The sequence below is a fragment of the Physcomitrium patens genome, chromosome 22 (assembly GCF_059467195.1).
Source record: "Physcomitrium patens ecotype Gransden chromosome 22, ASM5946719v1, whole genome shotgun sequence".
NCBI lineage: Eukaryota > Viridiplantae > Streptophyta > Bryopsida > Funariales > Funariaceae > Physcomitrium > Physcomitrium patens.
In genome coordinates, this window is record NC_143431.1 from 2,557,063 (window position 1) to 2,583,216 (window position 26,154).

The following is a 26,154-nucleotide window of genomic DNA, read 5'->3' on the forward strand; positions in this document are numbered from 1 at the left end:
GAAGCGGGCCATAAAGCTGTAGATTGTCGGAAGAAACAGAAGTGTCAAACAACAAGACTCAGGAGTACAAACATGCAGGAAAACAAGGACGCCCAGCCACAATAGGGACCGTGCGGCTGGACATCTCAACATCCAAAATTAATCAAGGTCCCTTTCTCTCAGCTCAACCTTCAGATTGTTTTATGGTACCTTTACATCTGGGTATTCAAGAACTACAAGTCGATGCTTTATTAGACTCGGGTGCGTCCGCTTGCTTTATAGATGAAGAGTTTGCCAAGCTTCACAATATTTCTCTTGTAAAGAAACCTAAGCCTGTCCATGTAGAAGTCATAGACGGACGACCATTGTCTTCGGGCAATGTTATCCATGAAACTAAACCATTGAAGGTACGACTTGAAAACCATGAGAGCAATATTGTATTTAATGTTATCAAGACCCCTTCATGTCCTATCATTTTGGGACTATCTTGGCTTGATAGATATAATCCATTGATAGATTGGAAGTTGCGGAAAGTGACATTTCCAACAAACTCCTTGAAGGTGGAATCTACCAAGACAATGTCTAGAAACAAATCCTTGTTTATAGGTGCAAGGGCTTTCATGAAGGAAGCCAAGCAAAATACACCTCTTGTCATCTTCGCAACTCCGACTCAAGAAGATGCAACTCCGACTTTGGTTATTCGAAAGCAGTATGAAGAATTCAAAGATGTCTTTGAAAAGAAGAATGCTGATATGCTGCCAAAGCATCGACCCTATGACTGTGCCATTGAATTGCAAGAAGGAGCACAACCACCTTTTGGACCAATCTACAATTTGTCGCAGACGGAGTTGACTGAGTTGCGGAAGTACATTGACGAGAATCTAGCCAAGAACTTCATCCGTCATTCGAAGTCGCCAGTTGGGGCACCAATCGTATTTGTGAAGAAGAAGGATGGTTCACTACGGATGTGCGTGGACTATCGAGGTCTCAACAAGGTGACAAAAAAGAATCGCTACCCACTGCCTTTGATCTCTGGTCTTCTAGAACAACTTGGGCGTGCAAAGATCTTTACAAAGATTGACCTAAGGGGAGCTTACAACCTTGTGCGAATTAAGGAAGGAGATGAATGGAAGACAGCGTTCCGAACAAGGTATGGCCATTTTGAATACAATGTCATGCCATTTGGTCTTACTAATGCTCCAGCGGTCTTTCAACACATGATGAATGACATCTTTCAAGAGCATCTAGACGATTTTGTTGTCATCTATCTAAATGATATTTTGATATTTTCTAAGAACGAGAAAGAACATGAGAAGCACGTTCGTTTGGTACTCAAAAAACTACGGGAGCGAGGAGTCTATGCCAAATTGGAGAAGTGCTTATTTCACCAAACTGAGATGGAGTTTTTGGGATTCATCGCGACTACGGAAGGCTTGAAGATGGATCCAAAGAAGGTGGAAGCAATCATGACTTGGGAAGTTCCGAAGACGGTTAGGGACGTACAATGTTTTCTTGGATTTGCTAACTACTATCGGATCTTCATCAAGAATTATTCTCAAGTTGCTGCCCCCCTGACTCGGTTAACATGTAAGGACAAGCTCGAATGGGGACCTATCACAGAAAAAATATTTCAAGATTTGAAGATGGTATTTACTACAGCTCCAATCTTGGTACATCCGGACTTTACAAAGGCCTTTTATTTGGAGACAGATGCTTTGGATTTTGCTTTGGGAGCTGTACTTTCACAGATGGGCGTAGATGAGAAGCTCCATCCAGTTGCGTTCTATTCTCAAAAATTCTCTGCTGCTGAGATCAACTATGAGATCCACGATAAAGAACTCCTTGCTATAGTAGATTCTTTCCAAGAGTGGCGCCACTTTCTCGAAGGAACTGCACATCCAGTGACCGTATATACGGATCACAAGAATTTGGAGTATTTTATGTCGGCTCGGGTTTTGAATCGGCGTCAAGCTCGGTGGAGTATGTCGCTATCCAGGTTCGACTTTGTTATTACTTATCGGCGTGGGAAGCAACAAGGGTTGTCCGATGCATTATCAAGGAGATCATATCTCGCGCCAAAGGCTGGAGATGCAGCATTTGATCAACAGTGCACAACATTGTTGAAGCCAGAGAAATTTCGGCTCAACGCAGCTATTGTACCAATTGATGCTGACTTCCTCGACCAGGTACGGGCCGCAACCATTGAAGATTCTCTAGCCCTTGATATCAAGCAACATGCTAGTGATGATAAATTCAAGATGGAAGGAGATCTAGTATATTTCGAAGAGCGGTTGTATATCTCAAAAGGGCCAACACGACTCCGAGTTCTTCAATCTCGTCATGACTTTCCAGCTGCGGGATATTTTGGATTCAATAAGACCTTGGAACTTATTTCTCGCGATTTCTGGTGGCCTCAAATGTGGAAGGATGTGAAAGATTTTGTTGTATCTTGTGACATTTGTTCAAGATCCAAAAACCCTCGACATCGGCCTTATGGACTTCTACAGCCATTGCCTATTCCGCGTCGACAATGGTCTTCAGTTTCCATGGACTTTATTACGGATCTACCACCATCGAATTCATTTGACAGCATTTTTGTTGTCGTAGACCGGCTTACAAAGATGGCGCATTTTGTCCCTTGCAAGAAGACATCGTCAAGCGAAGACACAGTAAGACTCTTTCTTGATAATGTGTATCGATATCATGGTCTACCAGATGATATCGTATCGGATCGAGGAACCCAGTTTGTGTCAAAGTTTTAGAAATCTCTTTTTGAAATATTGAAGGTGGATATCAAGCTTTCTTCGGCATTTCATCCTTAAACGGACGGCCAAACAAAACGGGTGAATCAAGTTTTAGAGCAATATTTACGTTGCACCATCAACTATCAACAAGATGATTGGGTCGCATATCTACCGCTAGTCGAGTTCGCATATAACAACACCCTTCATGCGTCAACTCAACAAACGCCATTCTTTTCTAATTATGGATACCATTCGAAGCTTGACTTATGGAGTTCGTCAACGATTAACAATCCGGCAGCTGAAGGATTGGTGAAGGAGCTTTCGCAGCTTCAAACTACATTGAAGCTTCAATTACAAACTGCCCAAGAATCTTACAAGGCGTCCGCAGACAAATTTCAAAATCAGGCACCTAAATTCAAGATTGGAGACAAAGTTTGGCTGCTTCGACGAAACATTAAGACCAAGCGGCCATGTGACAAATTGGACTATCGGAGATTGGGGCCATTTGTTATCCAGAAGCAGATCAATCCTGTAGCGTATCGTCTGGAGTTACCAGCTACTATGAAGGTACATCCTGTCTTTCATGTTTCTTTGTTGGAGCCTTATCGAGAATCGTCTTTTCCTGGAAGAGTACAATGTCCACCACCTAGCATAGAAATAGAGAACCACAAAGAATACGAGGTGGAAAAGGTCCTAGATTCACGGCAAAGACGGGGTAAATTAGAATACTTTGTGCATTGGAGCGGTTATGATATTAATGAACAAACATGGGAGCCGGCCAAAAATCTCGCGAATGCGCCACAAAAGGTACAGGAGTTTCATCGACGATATCTTGAGAAACCCAAGCCGATTCGACAATAGCTTCTTACTGAAGCTTGCTCATCCAGAAAACAGAAAAGATGAGAGAGCACCACCAAAATCCATAGTTGATGTAGTCATTCTCTCCAAGATAACGTAGAACTTTGTTAGTAGTCCAAGTTTGTTCTTATTGTTTTAGCTTTTGAATATGGATAGCGAAGATACTACACTTGTCATGTCATCTCAAGCAACTAGCTCACGAAGACCACCGCGAGATGAAGAACCGCTTGCACCACGATGACGTCGAAGGATTCCGAGCAACAGATCGTTGGTGATTGTATTTGAGGTCGAGCCTGCCTACAATGGTCAGTCAGAAGGAGTGTTTGCAGGACAATTTCACAATGAAGACACGGAGGTTCATGCTTGGTCAGAAGTTGAAGGCGTGGGCCACTACCATTGGCTTCAAGGACCATTGAATCACTTGCCTCGTGAACAACAATTGGAGTTCATAGCAGAGGTTATGCGACAGATCTTCATTTTCTTGCGTTGGTATTGACTGACGATAACATTGCTTCTCGGAGACCTCGAAGCTAAAGGAGGAGGTGATGTTAGGGACATAGTCCTTAGACCTTTCTAGAGACAAGTTTCTAGAACCTTCTAGAAAGAAGTCTTTAGAAACTTCCAGAAGATTTCTTGAATATACTCTTAGAATATTCTTCAAAGATTTCCTAAAGATTCTTTGAAGATTCCCTAAAGATTCCTTTAGAAGGCTCTAGAAGATTCTTAGAATATTCTAGTAGATTCTAGGAAGTTACTTGAGAAGCTTCCTAACTCTTGGGTAGTTGCTCGAGAAGCTTCATAGTTCTTGGGAAGCTTCTTGATGCGCTTCCTTAGAACCATAGGCCAGTAGTATATATAGGAGTCGAGGCTGAAGGGTTCTTCAGTCTCAACAACACATCTCTTGAAGCTCTAACTCAATTCTCTTGGCGTTGCTCTTGTACTCATCTGATAATCTAGTTCTTGTCATTTCTTCTTGAACTTCTTGTTTAGATTTCTTGTTTGTATTTTTGGTCCGTGACACTCGCTTATTATCAAGAAACTATTTAGAAATACCATCGGAAGCAAAATGAAGACATTCTGCATAAATAGAGGGAGATTAGTTGTAACATGGCATGAATAGGATATTTGTATTATTCGTACATAGAAATATGTAAATGGAATCATTTTTGAGAAGTTTCTAAAATTGAGATTAAGGTGGTGGTTTATGTAGGATCCACCATAGAATCTTTTAAAAAGGCTTAAGATGATTATTATGGTAGAATCTACTTCTATAATTTTCTAGAAGAACAGTTATCTTAGTAAGGTCTATCATTAAGGATATTCTAAAAAGTTCCTAGTGTTAGGGACATAGTCCTTAGAACCTTCTAGAGACAAGTTTCTAGAACCTTCTAGAAGCAAGTCTCTGGAACCTTCTAGAAGCTTTCTAGTTGATAGAAGTTGCTCGAGAAGCTTCCTAAATAGGAGTATATATTCGAATCGAGGCTAAAGAGTTCTTCAGTCTCGACAACACATCTCTTAGAGCTCTAGCTCACCTCTCTAGTGTTTTTCTTGTATTCATCTGATTAATCTAGTTCTTGTCAGTTCTTCTTGAACTTCTTATTAGATCTCAAGTCTGTATTTCGATGTTCGTGACAGTTTGTCGAGACTTCACTCACCTCAGATATCAGAGCTAGTTTCTTCCTCGTTAGAATGTGGATTATTCTTCTACTTGGAAGTGTACTAGCATTTTAGAGGTTGCGGATTACCCTCCTCTAAACTGATACTTCTTTCGTCACAATATTGGAGTCTTATTCTTCTTGGAGAGAGTGGATTACCCCTTTTCTTGAAGTTCTTAAGGCATTTTAGAGGTTGCGGAGTACCCTCCTCTAAACCAATATTGTCTTCTTATAGAGTCATTTTTGTCCTTCTCTTAGAATGGCCGGAGGCCAAGACATTAGTATGACAAAAAGTTCAGAGTCCAAGTTAGATGCTATCATGAATGCCCTCGCTACGTTATCGCAAAGAACTGCAGAGATTGAAGGAGTCGTGGCAAGGCTTCATAATGATGGAGCATTTGGGATGGCACAATCTAGGTTGCACCAGCCTCAAACTTCTGCAGTTGGAGAAGCAACTTTGCCTCAGGTTCGACAAGCACTGCTGGTTCTACAACATAAGGAGCCCTGAGTTAGCGTTCTGAACAAGTTTGATGGTACGCATTCCAAGTTTCGAGGATTTGTCAACCAAATCAAATTGATAATAGTTTTATAATCCGAACGCTATCCAGCATAGGAGTCACGTGTTGGGCTTGTTGGAACCTTACTTACAGAGCAAGTTCTATCATGGTTTACTCCTTTGTTTGAGAAATGATCGTCCATACTAAATAACTTTGAAACCTTTTTGGAGGCGTTTGCAGAAGCATTTGGTGAACACGACAAGGTTTGATGGGCTACAACAAAGATCCAGTCACTATGACAAGAGATGCACTCTACATCAGTCTATGCATCGGACTTTAAGTAATTAGCATGCGACATCAATTGGGATGAAGAAGCGTTGATGAGTCAATTCTATTGGAGTTTAAGGGACGATGTGAATGATTTGCTGTTAACTCTTCCTGATCCGAAAATGCTCAACGAAGCTATTAGCTAAGCTATGAAGTGCGATAACCGCCTATTCCAATGCCGCCAAGATCAACGTTCAAGACAACATACGGTTTGCCATGCCCCAACTATGTTGGCAAGCAGCGTGAATTCACATGCAGAGGTAGAAGACATGCAAATTGATGCGGTATGTGTCAAATCTCTTACTCTAGAAGAAAAAAAGCAGCATATGGAGGAAGGTCTATGCTTGTATTATGGTGAAGAAGGCCACAAAGTTGGAAACTACCCCAAGAAGCAAAATCGACGTATTGTCAGGACTAGAGGCGCATTTGTTCAGGAAAACGAGGATGCCCAGCCACAATAAGAACCGTGCGGCTGGACAGTGAAATATCGCAAAAACAATCAGGTTCCTTTCTTTCCACTCAACCTGCCTTTTGCTTTACAATCCCTTTGTTTATTGGCCCTCAAAAATTAAGAACCTTAGCATTATTAAATTCAGGAGCATCTGCTTGTTTCTTAGATGAAGAATTTGCGAAGCGTCATAAGATCCCTTTAGTACAAAAATCCAAACATGTTCATGTTGAGGTCATAGATGGACGACCTTTATTGTCTGGTAGTGTCACCCATGAATCAGAACCTATAGAAGTGACGTTTAAGGGCCATAGTAGTCATATTATTTTTAATATTATTAGAACTCCATCAAATCCTGTTATTCTTGATCTTTCCTGGTTGGAAAAGCATAACCCATCCATAGATTGGAGGTTGCGGAAGATGACCTTTCCCACAAAACCACCCAAGAGCAAGCCTAGTAGAAAACCCCATAGAAAAATCCTTATTCATTGGAGCAAAAGCGTTTATAAGATCGTCCAAGGAAGGCACATCGTTTGTCATTTATGCGGCTCCAACTACCAGGGAGAAGATCTCGACAACAAGTATACTTGAGCAATATAAGGATTTTAAAGACGTGTTTCAAAAGAAGAATGCCAACATGCTACCGGAACACCGACCATATGATTGCACCATAGACTTGCAAGAAGGAGCACAACCGCCTTTTGGTCTAATCTACAATCTATCGCAGATGGAGTTGGCAGAGTTGCGGAATTACACCGACAAGAATCTAGCCAAGAACTTCATCTGTCATTCAAAATCATCAGTTGGAGCACCCATTTTATTTATGAAGAAGAAAGATGGCTCATTGCGGATGTGCATGGACTATCGAGGCCTCAAGAAGGTAACAAAGAAGAATCATTACCCGTTATCCTTGATTTCTGGTCTCTTAGAACAACTTGGACATGCAAGGATCTTTACAAAAATTGATCTAAGGGGAGCTTACAACCTCGTACGAATCAAGGAAGGAGATGAGTGGAAGACATCGTTCCATACAAGGTATGGCCATTTTGAGTATAATGTCATGCCCTTTGGTCTTACCAATGCTCCAGCGATCTTTCAACATATGATGAATGACATTTTCTGAGAGCACCTTGACGATTTTTTTGTCATCTATTTAGATGATATTTTGATATTCTCCAAAAACGAGGAAGAGCATGAAAAGCACATTCGTTTGGTCTTGGAGAAACTATGCGAGCGAGGACTATATGCCAAGTTGGAAAAGTATTTATTTCACCAAATAGAGATGGAGTTTTTGGAGTTTGTTGCGACCACAGAAGGCTTGAAGATGGACCCCAAGAAGGTGGAAGCAATTGTGTCCTGGGAGGTTCCGAAGACGGTTAGAGATGTACAATGCTTTCTTGGTTTTGCCAACTTCTATCAAATCTTCATCAAGAATTACTCTCAAATTGCTGCTCCTCTCACTCAGTTGACATGGAAGGATAAGCTGGAATGGGGACCTCTAGCAGAGAAGGCGTTTCAAGACCTGAAGACTGCATTTACTATGGCTCCAATCTTGGTACATCCAGACTTTACAAAGGCCTTTTATTTAGAAACTGATGCTTCGGATTTACATAAAAAATTCTAAAAAAGATATAAGTAATCTTAACGAATTTTAAAGTAACTTATGAAATATTTCTAATAAAATTTTAAATAAACTTCTATAATTCTAAATAAATATTTTAAAAATATAATAAATCATTAGTGAACTTAAACCAAATCTTAATTAAGCTTAAAGAAATTCTAAATAATCCTACTTAAATCCTAAAATTATGCTATAAATTCAAACAAATACTATTTAAACTCTAAAATTATTCTACAAATCCTAATGAAATCCTAATGGATACTTAATCAATCCTAATCAATCCTAGGACAATTTTAAAACCTCAATAAATATTGATTGAACAATTAATCTTTTTTTAAAAAATTCACGCATTGCAATCTAATGATCAAAAACTTGCATAATAATTTTAAAAAATAAAATAAAATAAAATAAAATAAATCCAACATATTAATTGAAAAAAAAAAAAAAAAAAAAAAAAAAAACACTCCTTAACTGCTTAGGTGTTGGCCATCTTCTTTTTCCAACCTCAAAATTCATCTTTTAGCAGTAATAATATCTTATTAAATTATTCACTTACACTCTAAATTGGATAAATGCTAAGTTTTCAACATATTTACAAAAATTTGCTTAATCCAACTAACAAATCCTTTAAGATCAAATAAATTCTTACTAATTCTTGATATACAAATTCCAACCAAGTTAATTCGTGGTGGTCAACAAGCACCTTCTCAACGACTTAACAAACACGGGCCTTTGGACGCACGACTTGAAAAACCAAGTCATCTATCACAATGGCTCAATTCAGCAAATCGACGTCATTCCAGATGACTTGAAGAAGATATACAGGACCGTCTGGGAAATCAAACAGCGGTCAATTGTGGATATGGCCGCCGCGAGAGGAGCGTTCATTGACAAGAGTCAAAGTCTGAACATCCACATGGACCAGCCTAACTTTGGAAAGCTTACTTCTCTTCACTTCTACACCTGGACGAAGGGTTTGAAAACAGGCATGTATTATTTGCGGTCGAGAGCTGCCTCAGACGCAATCAAATTTACAATGGATCAAAGTAGTATTAAGGTGAGATTTATCTTTTCTTGTGCTCCTTCATTGCACGTGAAGTGTCGCCTTGAATTAACATTTTCTAGTTGTTCTGACTAAACCTAAATCTTACCAGTTCACTCCTATGCAGAGTAAGCAAGAAACACCTGCGGCAGTTGTCTCTAACAATCTGGAGGAAAAGATGTCTCAAATGGTGTGTTCGCTTGAGAACAAGGACGAATGTATGTCAAGTGGCAGTTAACGGGTCTTTAAATGCATGTTTACATATGTCTAGAATTATTAAGTACTCAATTGATTTCACGTATTGAATACAAATTCACTATGAAAAATCTCATTCTGTACTGAGATCTAAGTCACAAGACTAAAACTAAGTTTTAAAAAATAAAATAAAATGGTGTTAAGCAGTGATTTGATGACTTATAGTTGTTTTGTCCTACTGCCAAGAAATCCACCCCATCGTCGACCCACTCACTGACAGGTGCACAAGTGACAAGCAGGGCGTGCCACTCGTGCGCGCAGTCCAGGATCCGAGGATTCTGAGCAATCGATCCCTCGTCAACCTGCACAACGAAATCTCCGTCGCCACTATATGCGTGACGCCCGATCCAAACTGGGGTCAACCCCGAAGATCAGGACTGCGTTGGCATATGTCGAACTATTGCACATGCATCTCGTGTATTAGTGTCACTGATGATTTGGGCCGACCAAAAGTGTCAGCTTTGGTTACGGTGCAGTCGAAACCGTGCTTTGAGTGTACTCTTCAACTCTAAATGTGACAGGTTCGGAATTCATGAAACGTGGTAGTTTGTTCATGTTATGATTTGACAAACACATTAGGTTCAGGTGATCTTTATGTGAACATGAACCTGTCACATGTCAGCTTTCTGTAGTTAGGAACTGAGTTTAGTAGACTTCGGTGAGGATACTTTACTCCCACATTCAAGCAGGAGATTTGGGATCTTGAACTCTGCTTTTCTTTGCTCCAACATGCAAGCCGTAGATTTAGGATTTCGAACTCTGCTGCACCTTAACGGAGAATTGTATATAAGTCATTCTATCTGCAAGGAAAATTCCACGTTTGTCACTGAAGCCTTTCTTCCTGTTCTGCTGCTGTTTAACAGCTTGCGCATCGTCGGCTTTTTTGAACAGAGCTTTGAATAGGTACTGTGCAGGTTGTCCGTTGAGCGGAGGAGATTTGTGGAGAAATGAAAATCGAGAGGGGGTTGCCGCGGTTGGTGAAGCCAGCTGATAGAAGCAATGCGGTACCGAAGGTGGTGCCGTTAAGCAGTTCGGATTTGGTGGTGCCCAGGTTGCACGTCGGAGTGATATTTGCATACAAGGCCAGCAAGGGGGTCAGCTTTGATCACGTCGTGCAGGTGTTAGAAGGGGCGTTGGGGCGGGTGCTAACCGAGTACAGAGAGTGGGCTGGACGCCTCGTGATTGACGAGACAGGCAGACCTGCCATTGAGCTGAATGACGACGGAGTAGTGTTTGTGGAAGCGGTGGCGGACGGGTGCTTGCAAGATGTTTTCCCGTTTGATCCCTCGCCTTTGCTTCAAAGTATGGTACCTCCTAGTCGTGGTGTACCAGAGCTTCTGCTTGTTCAGGTGAGTGTTGTCGTCCAACTCTGAAATTGATGTTCGTTGTCCTGCCACAAAGTCGCGCCATTGGCGATAGATGTCTCTAGTAGTGCAATATGAAGTACACAGTATGGTTTCAATGTCTTCATTTGTAAAATCGTAAACTACTACCTGGTAGGCGACTGACTTGTCGCGAAATTGCAGTTCAGTTCGTATTCGCGAGGGTTGGAACTCTGAAAGAGGTAGATGAATTTGTGACTGCGCTAACACCTTAAGTTCATCGTGACCAGGTCACCAAGTTTAAGTGTGGTGGGTTGACGTTAGGTGTTGCAAGATATCACCAAGTTGCCGACGGAACGGGGGCTAGCCAATTCATGAACGCGTGGGCGTCTGCGTGCAAAGGGCTCCCGTTGTCATCCATACGCCATGATCGTGCAGCTCTGATGCCCAGGGACCAGCCAACGCCAACATTCGACCATATCGAATATGTGATCCCCCTGCCTAAGCCTGATGCTGAGGTCACATCTAACAACCGTCCCGTCGCTACAAAGAAAATACGCTTTAGTTTCGACATGGTTAAGAAAATTAAGTCGAAAGCCGTTAAAGAGAACGACGAGCGCGGCTTCCCCACCTACTCCACCTTCGAGAGCCTGACTGGGCACTTATGGCGGTGTATTACGAAGGCGCGTGGATTGAGCGGTGACATCGAGACACGAACTACCATCTTCTGCGATGTGAGGCGCCGACTGACCCCTTCAATCTCGGAAGATTATTACGGCAATGCTATCTTCCACAGTTGCGCCCGGACCTTTGTGACACAATTGACGGAGGAACCCCTCTCGTACGCTGCAGGTGTTGTACACGCTTCCATCAAAAGACTTGATAACGATTACATCCGATCAGCAATCGACTACATCGAGCACCGGCGCCAGAATACTGCTTCCTTTGGCAGAACCTTGAGCACGGTATTAAGCCCTGACCTGAAGGTCACGTCTTGGTTACAGATGCCGCTCTACAAATTGGACTTCGGATGGGGCACGCCTGTGTATGCCGGCCCTGCCCACGTCCCTTTTGAAGGGCTCATCGTTCTCAACGCTTCTCACACTCAAGATGGCAGTGTTGATGCCATCCTCACATTGTTCGAGGACGACATGGCCAAGTTCGAAAACATCTGCTTTGAAGTCCCGAATTAGGGTTTCACTAGTCTCTCCTGAAGCAGAAATATGGACATGCAAACAGAAAGATCATTGTGCAGTTTTGTAGAAAACTGCACAATACTCAACATAACTCGGTGTAAGATAGCTCTTCAGGAAATGCAATATATTCAACTGATGCCTCTTACTGGATGAACAGAAACCCCGTATTGCTCCCCTGAGTTATTTTAATATACCCTTCACCTAGTCAAATGGCTTATATATATATCTAAAATATTATGTATTAAAAAAGTCCATACTCTTGATCTTGTATTTTCCAATATTCTAGGAATATTTTAGAGCTATCGAACAATTGGTTGCCAGTTAGTCAGCAGCAGCCCTCAAAAAACAAGATGGAACAATCCAACATGTTCGGTAGACCATCCATTTCTGATATTTGAAGCATTTTAGCAGCTACCTAGTAGGTGGAGAAGTGCAAAAAAATAACCCCTTGTAGGAAAATTCAAAAGAGGAGGTATCCAAGTAATTTCATACAAATTGACTCGAAACAGAATATATGTAACTATATTAGCTAAACACTCTCTTCCTCCTATCATGTACACATAGGCCTACTTAATTCCAATTGATGTAGGGTTGCAAATTCAAGAATCTAATTCTTACAAAATTATGATAAGTGGTACATATTAATGCTACAAAACTTTATCTAATTCCATCAAACGTATGGACGTAAGTGTATAAAAGAAGATATGAAAATTCAAACATTTGGTTGTAACTAATTCACCATGTTCAAGTTGGATTCTTACTGCCTTTCTTCTTTCTTTTTGCTCATTCCAAATAGTAACTCACATGCTCCATCTTTCAATCTCAATCCACAATTTCACTAAATTCTTTTCAACTTTTTACTTATTTATCTCCTCTACAACACTCATTTGGTGCAAATTGGAATAGATCTCCTTGCAATACCGACTTGGGTTGGCAACTATCACCTTGCATTGATCAAAGGTAGCAACTATCTTGCCATAACAACTAACGATGTCAACCAAATCTTCATACCAATCGGAGACAACTATCCTCTTCTTGGGATGATTAAAATTGGCAACTACATCTCTATATTGATTGGAGTCAAGTATTATCTATCTATTCGAACCTTAGCTGATGACTTCCTTGTAATCCTAGCTTGGACCAACGTCCAACTCATTGCGTCGACTTGAACTTGTAAGCATAAGTTGGTATTCAACTTCTTGAGTTGATTAGGACTAATTTTTATTTTGGTGGTAGACATTTTTGCAATGCCAACTTGGATTGACATACAACTTGCTGTACCAACATGAACTATTATCTATTCAAATGAAAAATAGTTCATTTACTTGCTCCATCTTCCAATCTCAATCTACAATTTTATTAAATCCCTCTTAACTTTTTGCTTATATTACCTCTCCTATAACAATCTTATGTTGATAGATAGAATAGATTTCTTTGTAGTACCAACTATGGTTGGTGATTGTTGATTTGCATTAATTGGACCTTGCGACCATCCTATTGCTATAATTGATAATGGCAACTACTCCTTGATGTTGACCAAAGTCAGCGACTCCCCCACCGAGATGATTGTGGTTGGTAATTGCATCTTTGCGTTAACCAAAGTTGGCTACCACATATCTATGCTGATCGGAGGTGATGACTACTTTGCGATACCAATGTAAGTTGGTGATTGCTTTGTTGTGCTTGCTTGAATAGGTGACCATTTTGAGGTATCAACCTAGGTTGGTCTCCAGCTTCTTGCATCAATTTAAGTCCATGTCTATTTTGACAAAGGATCCTTTTACTATGCCAAATACAGAGTTGGCACAATCATAGTACATATCACAACTTCTATTTTGACAAAGAATATCCTTTATAGCACCAATAATTGTGATTGAAAACTTACTAATATTATTGACATCATGAAGATTTTTCATTATGTTCTATGTAAGATTAAAAGAGTTGGATTGTCCCAATAGTCTCTTTGATCCTCTTACTAACTATAATCCATGAGTCTTAGCTTAAAAAACTAAGCAAGTTTAATGTAAGGACTCCCATTACTCTTGCAAATCTTAATATTGTGTTTTTATTATATGTAGCTAATTGTGAGTATTTTATGCTCAAGCACCTTGTAAGTGTATTTTTTTTTATCAAAACATCTCATTCAAGTGATTTGCAGGCATACTCTTTTATGACAATCTCTTGATGTGTAGTCTTAAGGATTCATTCTTTTTCGAATACAACTTGGTGAGCCTCTCTTAGAATCCTCCTCTTATCTAAATCTACTAATCTTTTATATTTTGACTCTTTATGTCAAATTTGTATTCTTTCTTTTTCTATTTTTCATTCAAGATTTTGATCTTATATTTTTTGCACAATTTTCATATATGCCTTTGAGATTAATATTAATAATTTAAAAAAATCCACTACGAGATCTATATTATATTTCTTTAGATTGGACACATATGTGATAGAAGGCAATGTTAAAAAGAAAGTTATAGATTTTGGGTTAGAGCATTCAAAATCCAATCTGTCAACTTTTCTACCAACACCAAATTTGACACGTTTGCACTAGCAAAAAAAATATTCAATAGTAGAATTTGGAGTCAATTTTAAGTCTATTACAATGTTATGAAATCGTAAAGTAGGTAAGTCTTTACCAACAGTCTCCATTCTATTAGCTTCATTATTTGCGAAATTTCTAATACATTGTTTTTACCTTATCCAACATCTTCTAAAAATTGTGTATAAGTTTTGCTTGGATCCCATGTGATTGTCTATTGCTATTCTATCATGCAAAAAGATACCAATAAAGTTGAAACCTTTTATGATATTATTCACTATTAAAGCATGTTTTAAGCTTAGAGACACCTAATATGCAAGAGTTTGTTTTTAGGCAAGTTAGTTTAGCTTTTTGAAAATCCAATGATTTTGGTATTCTTTAAAGTATGTCTTGAAGGATCAAAATACAAATATATCTAGAGGCCACATAGCATGGGATGTGTGAATTGGTAGAGTTAGAATATTCAATCTTTTGTCATGTACTAGTCTTGCTACTTCAATAGTAATATAGCTCAGATGTCCATCAAGAATCAATAGTTGCTTTTATATAGGTGAAATGCCACAAAGTCATCTCAAGCTCTTAATAAAATGAGAACTCTATGTAGAATATAAAAATAACTTGTGAACCAAACCTTAGGTTGTATTGCCATGGTTGCACCTAACTTGCTATATTCTATGTAGTTTTGTTAAAAACATTCACCTCTAAAAATATGGAAGGACAATATACCAATGTCGTGATATAATATAAATAAATAGTAAAATTATAATCAAAATTGAATTTCTAATTAACATCTAATTATCTTGATTCAATAATAATTTGAGGTATCTAAACATAGCTTTTATAGAAGCCTCAAAGGTTATTTTTTTACCTTAATAGTAAGTAGATAAAAGTTGATTATTATTATTACCTTCTAGGATATAGAAACTCTTTTACTACCTTCAAAATGCCATAAATTGATAAATTAAATTTAGAAGAGATAAATAATTAGTGTAGTTGATACTAGGATTAAGTTGAAGATAGGGTTGGGCAAAAAAAATCCTTAGGATAGGTTAGATTGATACCAAGGGGTCGATTGTTTGTGAGATAGGGTCAAAATCAGACCTCTAGCCACGAAAACGACCACCTAGGGCAAAATAGGTTTTTGAAGATGAAAGATTAGGATTAGAGAGCTAGATTAGAACTTCTTCCAGAGATATAAGATTGGTTTTGGTAGGATTTGGAAAGAGTTAGTGATTGTTGTTGGAAGTCAAGGTTTGTATTGGCAACTTGGGATTTATGCAATGAAATTAGGGCTAGCACTCTCGTCTAGTTCGTAAAATTGGTATCACATCTATAATTTAAATTTTGATAGTACTTAGATAATTAGGTTTTCTAAGTGTATGTAAAATTTTTTAGTAATCCAATAGTGCAATTGAGAGATATCTAGGTATTGATACAAGTACATATCGAAAGTTGATAGTTTATAATTTGGTAGGATTTCTATGATATGTAGAGATCTACCAATTGGATCAAGGTGAAATTTGTCATGGTATTAAAGGACTTGAAGATCAAGCTGTATGCCAATTTTAAGACAAAGTTAATAGTTGGAGAAGGAGAAATCACTTTTGAAATTTTTGCTTCACCTTTCAAGTTGGCAACCAAGTGACATCAATGTAGTTTTTAGAGGTTTTTTCACAATTTGTAAGTTGGATTGGGCTGAAAATTCTTAAGCGTATAGAAGACTTATATTGACAATTTCTTGCAAAATTTCACATTAAGTGGATAGTCAGATTAGAAGTTATAGCTTATCAAAGCTCACTGATTAGGATTGGGGCTTATAAGAAAAATCTAAATTGCTTAAATATGAAAGTAACAAGGTAATTGAGGTTTACATGTACATAAGACTACTAAGAAGAGTATTTTTTTATTACTTTTGAATAAAAATTTGGATTATATTCTTCTCATATGCATGAAACCTATTAGGATTTCTTAGATGTTTGTGAAACACAACCTCACCTTCCACAGCTAGGTGGCCGGTGCATTTCCAAGTAAGACAACACTTAATATAAGACCGACCTCTAGTGTATTCATGCAGACTAATATTAATAGCCATTCTCTTTGATCTTATATAGTAAGATGTATTTGAGAAGTACATCTTCAAGCTATGAGAAGTATACTACGATTTCTTCTTGCTTGTACACTAAACTCATCATAATTCTATATCATTTTTAGAGGATATCTATATGATGCATATAACCTACTTTGATTATCATAGAAACTTTACATATTTTCTTTGCATAGTGCCTTTGGTTTAGAAGATGCTAGAGCTTGTTCAACTCTTATTGTAAGCTCAAAGTGACATTATTTAAAACACTTCAATCTTTCATCACCAAAAATTTTATTCTTGAATGGAGTGCTTTGAGTCTTAGTTATTTCAAAAACCTTCATTTTTAAAGTTATAGATAAAAAACTTATGTCCCTATCTCATATGGCTTAAATATATTTGACAAGTTTGTTTTTTTCTTCTATAGTTAAAACTTCTTTAACTCTTCTTGTTTTAAAAGATCACATTTCATAATACCACTTTTTGAAAGTTGTATATAGAATATCATAGTTTATTGCTACTTTTTTGATGCTTCAATTCTCCTCATACTCTGCTAATGTTACTATTATTGATTCATCATTCCATAAAGAATTTTTTCTTATATTGATAGTACTACTCATATGTTACTTTGATAATAGTGGTTGTGGAAGTTGATTATTAATATGTTACAAAGTTGTTTGATCATCTATAATGTTCTCCACATCAATGTTGCTAAAGAACAATACCTTGCTCTCGATCCTCATCCTTGTGCTATCTACAACTTCACTTGAGTTGGCTCCCTTCCTGCCTCATGAGTTTCTTCTTTGTTCTTCGCTAACAAAACTACCTTGGCCTCTTCAGCAAATTTCACCACCCTATAAAACTCTTCTAATTTGTGAATATAAAATTTAAAGAACTTCATAATTATTAACTTGAATCCTAATTGGAGAGTTTGACTCATTTGTACTACCATGTTGATCATGTTGACTAGTGTTGGAGTTGATTATCAATGGTTCACTTCGACTTGGCAATCCATTAACTATAGGATTGGGGCTGGAGAAGCAGCGTTTGATGAACAATGTACGACATTGTTGAAGCCAGAGCAATTTCGGCTTTGAACTACTATTGTGTCAATTGATGCTGACTTCTTGAATTAGGTACGTGCCGTGACCATTGAAGATTCAATAGCCATTGATATCAAGCAGCGTACCAATGAGGATAAGTTCAAGGTGGAGGGAGATCTTTTATACTTTGAGGAGTAGTTGTATATCCCAAAAGGACCAGCACGACTCTGAGTTCTTCAATCTCGCCACGATTTTCCAACTGCGGGACATTTTGGATTCAACAAGACCTTGGAGCTTATTTTTTGAGATTTTTGGTGGCTCCAAATGTGGAAGAATGTGAAAAAATTTGTCCTCTCCTGCGACATCTGTTCAAGTTTCAAGAATCCTCGACATCGCCCTTATGGACTCCTACAGCCATTGTCGATTCCACGTCGACTATAGTCTTCAGTTTCCATGGACTTCATCACAGACCTACCATCATCGAACTCATTTGACAACATCTTTGTCGTGGTAGATCGGCTTACAAAGATGGCGCACTTTGTCTCTTGCAAGAAGACATCGTCCAGTGAAGTCATGGCAAGGCTCTTTCTCGATAATGTGTATTGATATCATGGACTATCAAATGATATCATATCAAATCGAAGAACCCAGTTCGTATCAAAGTTTTGGAGATCTCTCTTTGAGATACTGAAGGTGGATATCAAGCTTTCTTCGGCTTTTCAACCTTAAACTGACGGCCAAACGGAACGGGTGAACCAAGTATTGGAACAATACTTACAATGCAGCATCAACTATGAGCAAGACGACTGGACTACATATCTGCTGCTAGCCGAGTTTGCGTATAACAACACCCTCCATGCATCGAGTCAATACACACCATTCTTTTCTAACTATGGATATCATCCAAAGCTTGATTTATTGAGTCCATCAACAAATAACAATCCAGCAGTTGAAGGATTTGCGAAACAATTATCAGAGCTTCAAAATACGTTGAAGCTTCAATTACAATCCGCTCAAGAATCCTACAAGGCATCTACAGATAGATTTCGGAATCAAGCACCTACTTTCAAAATTAGAGATAAAGCATGGCTTCTTCGACGGAATATTAAGACCAAGTGACCATGTGATAAGTTGGACTATCGAAGATTGGGACCATTTATCATCCAGAAGCAAATCAATCCAGTGGCGTACCGTCTAGAATTATCGGCTTCTATGAATGTACATCTAGTCTTTCATGTTTCTCTGTTGGAGCCTTATCGAGAGTCGTCTTTTCTTGGAAGAGTGCAATGTCCACCACCTAATATTGAAATCGAGAACCACGAAGAATACGAGGTTGAAAAGGTATTGGATTCACGGCAAAGGTGGGGCAAGTTGAAATATCTTATTCATTGGTGCGACTATGACATTAATGAGCGAACATGGGAGCCAACTGAAAATCTCGCCAATGCGCCGCAAAAGGTACAGGAGTTTCATCAACAACATCCTCATAAACCTAAGCCAGTTTGATAATAGTTTCTTTCTGAAGCTTGCTCACCCAAGAATATAAGAAAGGGGGAGAGCACTACCAAAATTCGTAGTTGATGTAGTTATTTTCTCCAAGATAAAATAGAATTTTTTCAGTAGCTATAGTTTGGTCTTTTCATATGGATAGCCAAGAGATAGATACTATGCCAATCAGATTATCTCAACCAACTAGCTCACGAAGGCGACCTCGAGATGAAGAACTGCCTACACCATGATAACGACGGAGGATACCGAGTAACCGATCATTGGTTATTGTATTTGAGTTCGAGCCTGCTTACGATGGTCAGCCAGAAGGCATGTTTGCAAGACAATTTCACAATAAGGACACAGAAGTTCATGCTTGGTTAGAAGTCGAAGGCATGGGCCACTACCATTGGCTTCAAGGGCCAATGAACTACTTACCTTGTGAACAACAGTTGGAGTTCATAGCAGACGTTATGCGACAGATCTTCATTTTCTTGCGTTGGTACTAATCAACAACAACATTGCTTCTTAGAGACCTCGAAGCTAAAGGAGGGGGTGATGTTAGAGACATAGTCCTTAGAATCTTCTAGAGACAAGTTTCTAGGACCTTCTAGAAGTAAGTCTCTGAAACCTTCTAGAAGCTTCTTAGTTGGTAGAAGATGTTAGGGACATAGTCCTTAGAACCTTCTAGAGACAAGTTTTTAGAACCTTCTAGAAGCAAGTCTCTGGAACCTTCTAGAAGCAAGTCTCTGTAACCTTCTAGAAGCTTCCTAATTGGTAGAAGTTGCTTGAGAAGCTTCCTAAATAGGAGTATATATTGGAATCGAGGCTGAAGAGTTCTTCAGTCTCAACAACACATCTCTTGGAGTTCTAGCTCACCTCTCTGGTGTTGTTCTTGTATTCATCTGATTAATCTAATTCTTGTCAGTTCTTCTTGAACTTCTTGTTAGATCTTGAGTCTGTATTTCGATGTCCGTAACACCTAGATAGTTGAACAAAGTATAAATAAGACAATTGAGGCCATTTGTGCATGTGGTTAGATATGGCTTTAGATTCTTTCTTTCAATAAAGTTTGGTTACCTTTTTCTTATTTTGTTTTGTTTGATTCTGTTTGGTTCTATTCTCTTTTACTGAGTTCTAACTTTCATGTTCCATTTTGTTTTGTTACTTTCAATTTTGTTCTAATATGATTGGTCTTACATTTTATTGAGATCTTTGTTGTTATAGAATTGGTAAGGTTTTAGACTTTAAAGAATCTAGTCTTGTTTCATTTAAGATATTGTTACTGCTACTATAATCTATTATTTGCTAGACATGTTTTTTTATTGTTTTAATTCTAACTTTATGTTATTATTTCTATATATATATATATGTGTGTGTGTGTGTGTGTTCTTTTATTTTATTAAATTATATATAAAATAATTTAAATTCAAATTTTAAATTTTAAAAATTAATAAAAATAAGTTATGGTAGTAGTAAAAAAAACTATAATGTTAGGTGATGTTAGATTATAGTTGCATTAATACCACTCTTTTTCAAAAGAAAGTACTTAAGTTGAATTCTTTTCAAATACAACCTTTAAAATATCTAAAATAATTATTTTATATTAATATATACTTATGACATACTTTTATAATTATTATATGATAAGTATTTTGTATTATTTTTGTTAAAAATTAAAAATAAATTTTATTCATGTCTAATATTCTACAATAATATAATTTTATTATAGAATTAATTATATTGAGTTTATTACAACAACAAACAACTTTATAATTTTTTTTTTTTTTTTGTTTTTTTTTATCATTAAAGTTATAGTACCATAAATTTGGACATTTTCTTTCTAAATTATCTATTTATTTGAATATGAAAAATATCTAATTTTTCTTTTAAGTAGTAGATTATTTAAGTCTAATTGCTCTAATAATACATATAATAACTTCAATGCATACTTTTAGTCCTAAACACTCACTTACATAGAGGGTTTTGTAAAACTACATCTAAATTGAATACATCAAATAAATTTTGTTTAGTAGATTATCATGTGTGAGGTTAGTCCACTCAACTCTTTTGTACCTTCTTATTGCCCACTTGTTACTTCAAAATAACAATTTAAAGATGGTAGACTATTTTTATAAATATATTATTTTTTTGTCAAAGTAGTATGTGCTATAGAAGCTAAAGTGCTTAGTTAGTACTTCATACTTACTTTATAGAGGCCAAGGTTTGATTTTAGGCAATTGTAAACTATTAGTTCATAAACTTTACACATCATGTTTTGAACAAAAGTTTATTAATTAATTAATTTATTTATTTATCTTTAGCTATCTATCATTCTTTACCATTGGTGACATTCATTAAGGCTCTTTTTTTAATTATCTACCTCCTTATATGCTATAGATTGCACTTCTAAGCCTTGAATCACAGGCTTAAAAATTTGTAATATGTCCTAATTTTTAGACCCCAATTGTAAATTAATGCAAACTTCAAGAACTCAACTCTTATTGTTTTAATGTGGAAGTTGTTCCTTGATGGCAAAGCCAACCTATATATATTTTTATTTAATATTTGACTAAATCATACCATATTGTTATATCTCTTTTAAAAATACAATCATGGCATTTTACTCCACAAGGACTTGTACTCTTATGCCTTTATTTTTAGAAACCAATTCCTAAATTTGTTCCAGGTGTCTATCTCACATTATATGTATGTGATCTATTGAACCTTTAAAAAAAACGTGTTTTCTTCAAACTCACTTCAAAATTTGTAGACCCCAACATTGGAATTGATGTGTGGCTACTTTGCCACTTCTATCCAACATGATACCCTGTGTCCCATGACTTTCCAAAATTATTAGGATTAATGGACTTATGGATAATGACTACTATTTTCTTACGTCGCTGTATTGTATATACTTGTAATGTTCATGGACGATTGAATATACGACTTGCTTCATACTCCACTCTTACAAGTCGATCGCACAGCACTGTAGAGTGTCACCCTAAAATAAAATAAGTGAAGAGGAGAAGCTGATGGCACGCACCTCCACCTTGGCAAAGGGGCTCAGAAAAACCAAAGTTGAATGGAGGCTTCGAGACTGACCGCCAACGCCCCCACAATCCCAGCCCTAATTGAAGTTTTTTCGATAGTCTGAGCTCATGTGCAGAGAGAATGAGTTGTCTCTTTGCGTCTACTGCTGTTCTATTGTAATGTTTGCCTGATACTGAGCCTTGCAATATTTTTGCGCGTACTTGCGTTGTTGTTTTCGTTTGCGAACTGTAGCAGCGTTCGGAATCTTGTGAGCTGAGCAACAGCGGCTCGCCATGGACGGGAAGATTAGGAAGCGCACGAGGAAAGACCTCTTGTTTAACGAGCCGGACGAAAGTGATGCCTCAAGGTGAGACTCTGTGCTTCTCGGAAGCTTTTGCTTGCCACTTTATGTGGTTGGTGTTGCGAGCATGGGGATTTAATAGCGCATTTGTGGTTTTTCTGGTTTGTTCACTATTTGTTTAGTGTGGCTGGGATGCTTGTCGAGAGGTCAACTCGTTTCGCTATTTTCTGTTTCTTCTGCGTTCATGTACAGAGAAAATGTAGAGGATGCTTAAGTTAAGCTGCGTCGTCGAATTTAATTAGCGTATCAATCAATTATGGACAGTGTGGAGACGTGGAGGATATAGAAATAGCCGGATTATATTCAGATGTGAATGGCCGAAGAGAATATGATCACGTTGCAATTGCTTCTATTTGGGCTGAATCAAGTTGAGAACACTACCTGGAACTTTGTGGGTGTTTACAGGTCTAAAAAAGCTCGATTTCCTAAGGGGAAGAAGGACTCTGGCCCAAGGACAGTTGTGGAAGAGGGCGAGGAGGAAGATGGAGGCCCTATTTTGTCCACAGATCCACGACTGGCTGCAAAGAACCGTGCGATGCTGCGTACTGTGCTCAACGAACAGCTTCTTAGTTCGGAGGATGTCTCATTGGGTGATGATGTTGTTGCTGCCGAAGTAGAGGTCTGTTGTTCCGCGATATTTTGTTGGAGTTCTTCTCAGCTTGACTTCTTTAGATTGTCTTTATAAATATCTGCTGATTGCTATGTATGCATGTTCTGTGTAGTGACCTATCGCATTTAGGAGCTGTGCTGCTTCTTTCTTTCTCCCATTTAATGTTTTCGGGTCGTCATATGCTTTTTTCTCAGGGTGACACCGCTAGAGTTGAAGACGGCATTACTATTGAACCTTTTAATCTGAATCAAGAAAGAGAAGAAGGCTATTTTGATGCCGAAGGGAATTATGTTGAGTACCGGCTGAACGACGATGATAAGGTAGTTTCTTCACATTCCTCTTAATGTATGGTTTCTGTAACATGGATAGTGAGTGGAATAAGTACAAATTCCACTTATCGAATTTGGAAATTTTTCCCCTCGACAGTTGAACTGGTTTGGACTACTACACGTCCATGATTTGGTCACTGCCTGTAGTGCTCTATCAATATTCTTTTGCCTTGTTTTCTCTTTCTCAGTAAATTGTGGTGCCTTTGCACTTAAAGCATCCCTTTCGGAGCAGGACGCATGGTTTGAGACTGCAAAAGTTGATGAGAGTCTTCAAGCGAGGAAACTGAAGGAAAGAGAGATGGAAAAAGAAGATACTGAACTCACAAAGGAAGAGCGGTGGATAATTCAAAAGCGAATCGCGAACACTCTTCAACCTGGTGAAACGGTTGATTAATCTCAGACCTTGTTTTGAATTTCACGTCTTGTTCTTCTACTGTCAAGCTTTTGATCACTTCGGCGGTGTGAAAATCTTGCTGCTTTTGGAATTTAGTGCCCGTGTGAATTATTTCATTAATGTTGAGTCATATATATGATTAGATCTTGCAAGCTTTCAGAAGATTGCGAGGAGTAACGAAGGATAAAAAATGGGCTTCAAAGATGACTGGAGAGACGAAGCTAATTTTTGATCGTCTGACAGAGGATGCTATGAAGCTGTTAGACAATGGCGATTACAGTAAGATCTCTAATCGATTGTTTCATAACATGCATTTGTTGTGTATTTATTGGATATTCTTATTGTGCATTCTATGCTTAAGGATGTATAAAGCAATCAACAATGTTCCTCATTAAATACTACTGTGCAGATATCTACAACGAAGAGAAAGAAACCTTACAACGCGAAGCCGGTGAGTACGCATGCAGTTTTTTGCCGAAACTGGTCCATATGATCGCTCATAACCAGTTTGTCTGAACACTTCATTAAAGTAGTGTTTTTTCCTAAGATGAATTGGTTCTTATTCAGATGGTTATGAGGCCCTTGCTCGAGCTAGAAAAGGTGAAACAAGTGGTAGCAATGGACTTGCTGGAAGTGCGACAATGCAGCACTCTTCTCAGGTGCCGTTAAGATCATATCTAGGCAATTTTATTGACTTCATGCAACCGAACTTAATCGACAATGATGCACATGTGGGATTGTTCATATAAGACTAATGAGATGAGTGCATATAAAATTAGGAAGCATTGCTACAGATGAGTTCGAATTCTTTTGTTTTTGTGCCCTTGTTGTCTTTAAAATGTCTGACTTGATGCTGCGTCCTTGATCCATTTTGCCGGTTGAACCTTTCTTTTTACTTGTCCTATGAATTACATTTGACTGGACCACCCTGTGATCATTAAATCTGCGACAATTATTGCATTTTCAATCCAATTGGTATATTGGTTTCAAACTATTTAAATAAGGAAGTAAATTGAATATATTTGGATTACAGGTGCAATCTGCCGCTGGGGATGATGATGCTTTTGATATGTTCGGTGGGGATGACGACGTGCCTCCTTCCACTACAGCAGGAGTTACTGCTGGCAATTCTGAAGCACAAGTGGAAAAACCAAGCACCACCTTGCTCGAGCTTCCCGGATATGTTTATGATGCAAATTCAGGGTATTGCTTATTTTTACATTTGTACTTTGGTTTACATTGATGCGGCTTTTGTAATATGTTGAAGTGCAGTTTTGCAACTGTTTTGTTGCAACATATTTCTATGGGTTTAGAGCTTTAGAACCTTTTGTGTGATGTCTTTTTAGACAGATTCAGTTTGAAAGTTGATGCAGGTATTGAGTGTTTGCATTCTCAAAGCTTTTCCTGATTAACTTCATGTTGGTTTGTGTAGTTATTACTACAATGCTGATGATGGGCACTTTTATGACAAGAACACAGGACTTTTCTGCAATGCTGCATCTGGAAAATGGTAAAATTTATATTATGAAGATCGACTTGTGAATTTTTGAGTTTATTATGTACATAGTCTGCACTAAGATCTTCATTTCTATGGTATTCTCTTCTTAAAGTAGACCCCGCATATATCTGATCAGGCATCTCAAGTTTATGACATGAACTGTGCAGGTTTATGTATGATGCTGTTACCGGTTCGTACCAGGAAGTTACAGAAAGTGGCGACACGGGTGCTGTCACAACAAGCGTCGAACCAGCAGCATGATATGATCGTCTTCGTGAAGATGTGTGATTTAGCACTTCAGAGTTTGGTGTATTAGCTTGTTCATCGATTTCATCAAACTATTGTGTACCATGCTACTACGCTTGTTTACTACGCTGGAGCTCACTCTTGACCTTGTTATACAAACTTTGTTAAAACCATTCTTGAATCAAATCCTTTGCCCCCCCCCCCCCCTTTGGGATACCACGGAACTCCAGAATAACTAACTCTGTTGCAATCATGTCTGGAGCTGGTAATTGCAAGTACAAGTGTGCTGTGCACACTATTGTCTTGAGCTGGTTGAAGATGACGGCACGGAAGGAGCGACGAACTAAGGAACTTATAGAGGGGGTTAGGAATTGGCCATTATTACTTAACAACGTATCAGAAACAACATCCAACAGAACCGTGAATTTTCTTCGCAATATCTCCGCAAACATCATCTAGAAGGAATTTATGCTGGAAGCATTAACACGAACCTTCTCTTAAACGTTAGGGGGCGTCACGGTGGGTGCCCCACCAACCGTAGTCAGAACACCATCTCCGAGAGAGTGCTTCCTACACGGGGATT

At 38.2% G+C, this 26,154-nt stretch overlaps 2 protein-coding genes across 2 annotated transcripts; both read left to right on the forward strand.

The window, feature by feature from the left end:
* Positions 1 to 10,254: 10,254 nt before the first annotated feature.
* LOC112275357 (agmatine hydroxycinnamoyltransferase 1) lies at positions 10,255 to 12,104 on the forward strand. The gene is made up of 2 exons (XM_024505677.3): positions 10,255 to 10,775; positions 11,039 to 12,104. The coding sequence occupies exons 1-2, from the start codon at positions 10,374 to 10,376 to the stop codon at positions 11,939 to 11,941; spliced, it is 1,305 nt and encodes a 434-aa protein (XP_024361445.1). The 5' UTR covers positions 10,255 to 10,373; the 3' UTR covers positions 11,942 to 12,104.
* A 9,957-nt stretch (positions 12,105 to 22,061) lies between these two features.
* Positions 22,062 to 25,757, forward strand: LOC112275100 (uncharacterized). The gene is made up of 10 exons (XM_024505123.3): positions 22,062 to 22,500; positions 22,900 to 23,113; positions 23,299 to 23,424; positions 23,666 to 23,818; positions 23,971 to 24,106; positions 24,237 to 24,278; positions 24,395 to 24,486; positions 24,861 to 25,030; positions 25,260 to 25,337; positions 25,493 to 25,757. Exons 1-10 carry the CDS (start codon positions 22,427 to 22,429, stop codon positions 25,584 to 25,586), a joined length of 1,179 nt encoding a protein of 392 aa, XP_024360891.1. The 5' UTR covers positions 22,062 to 22,426; the 3' UTR covers positions 25,587 to 25,757.
* The last annotated feature ends 397 nt before the right edge of the window (positions 25,758 to 26,154 follow it).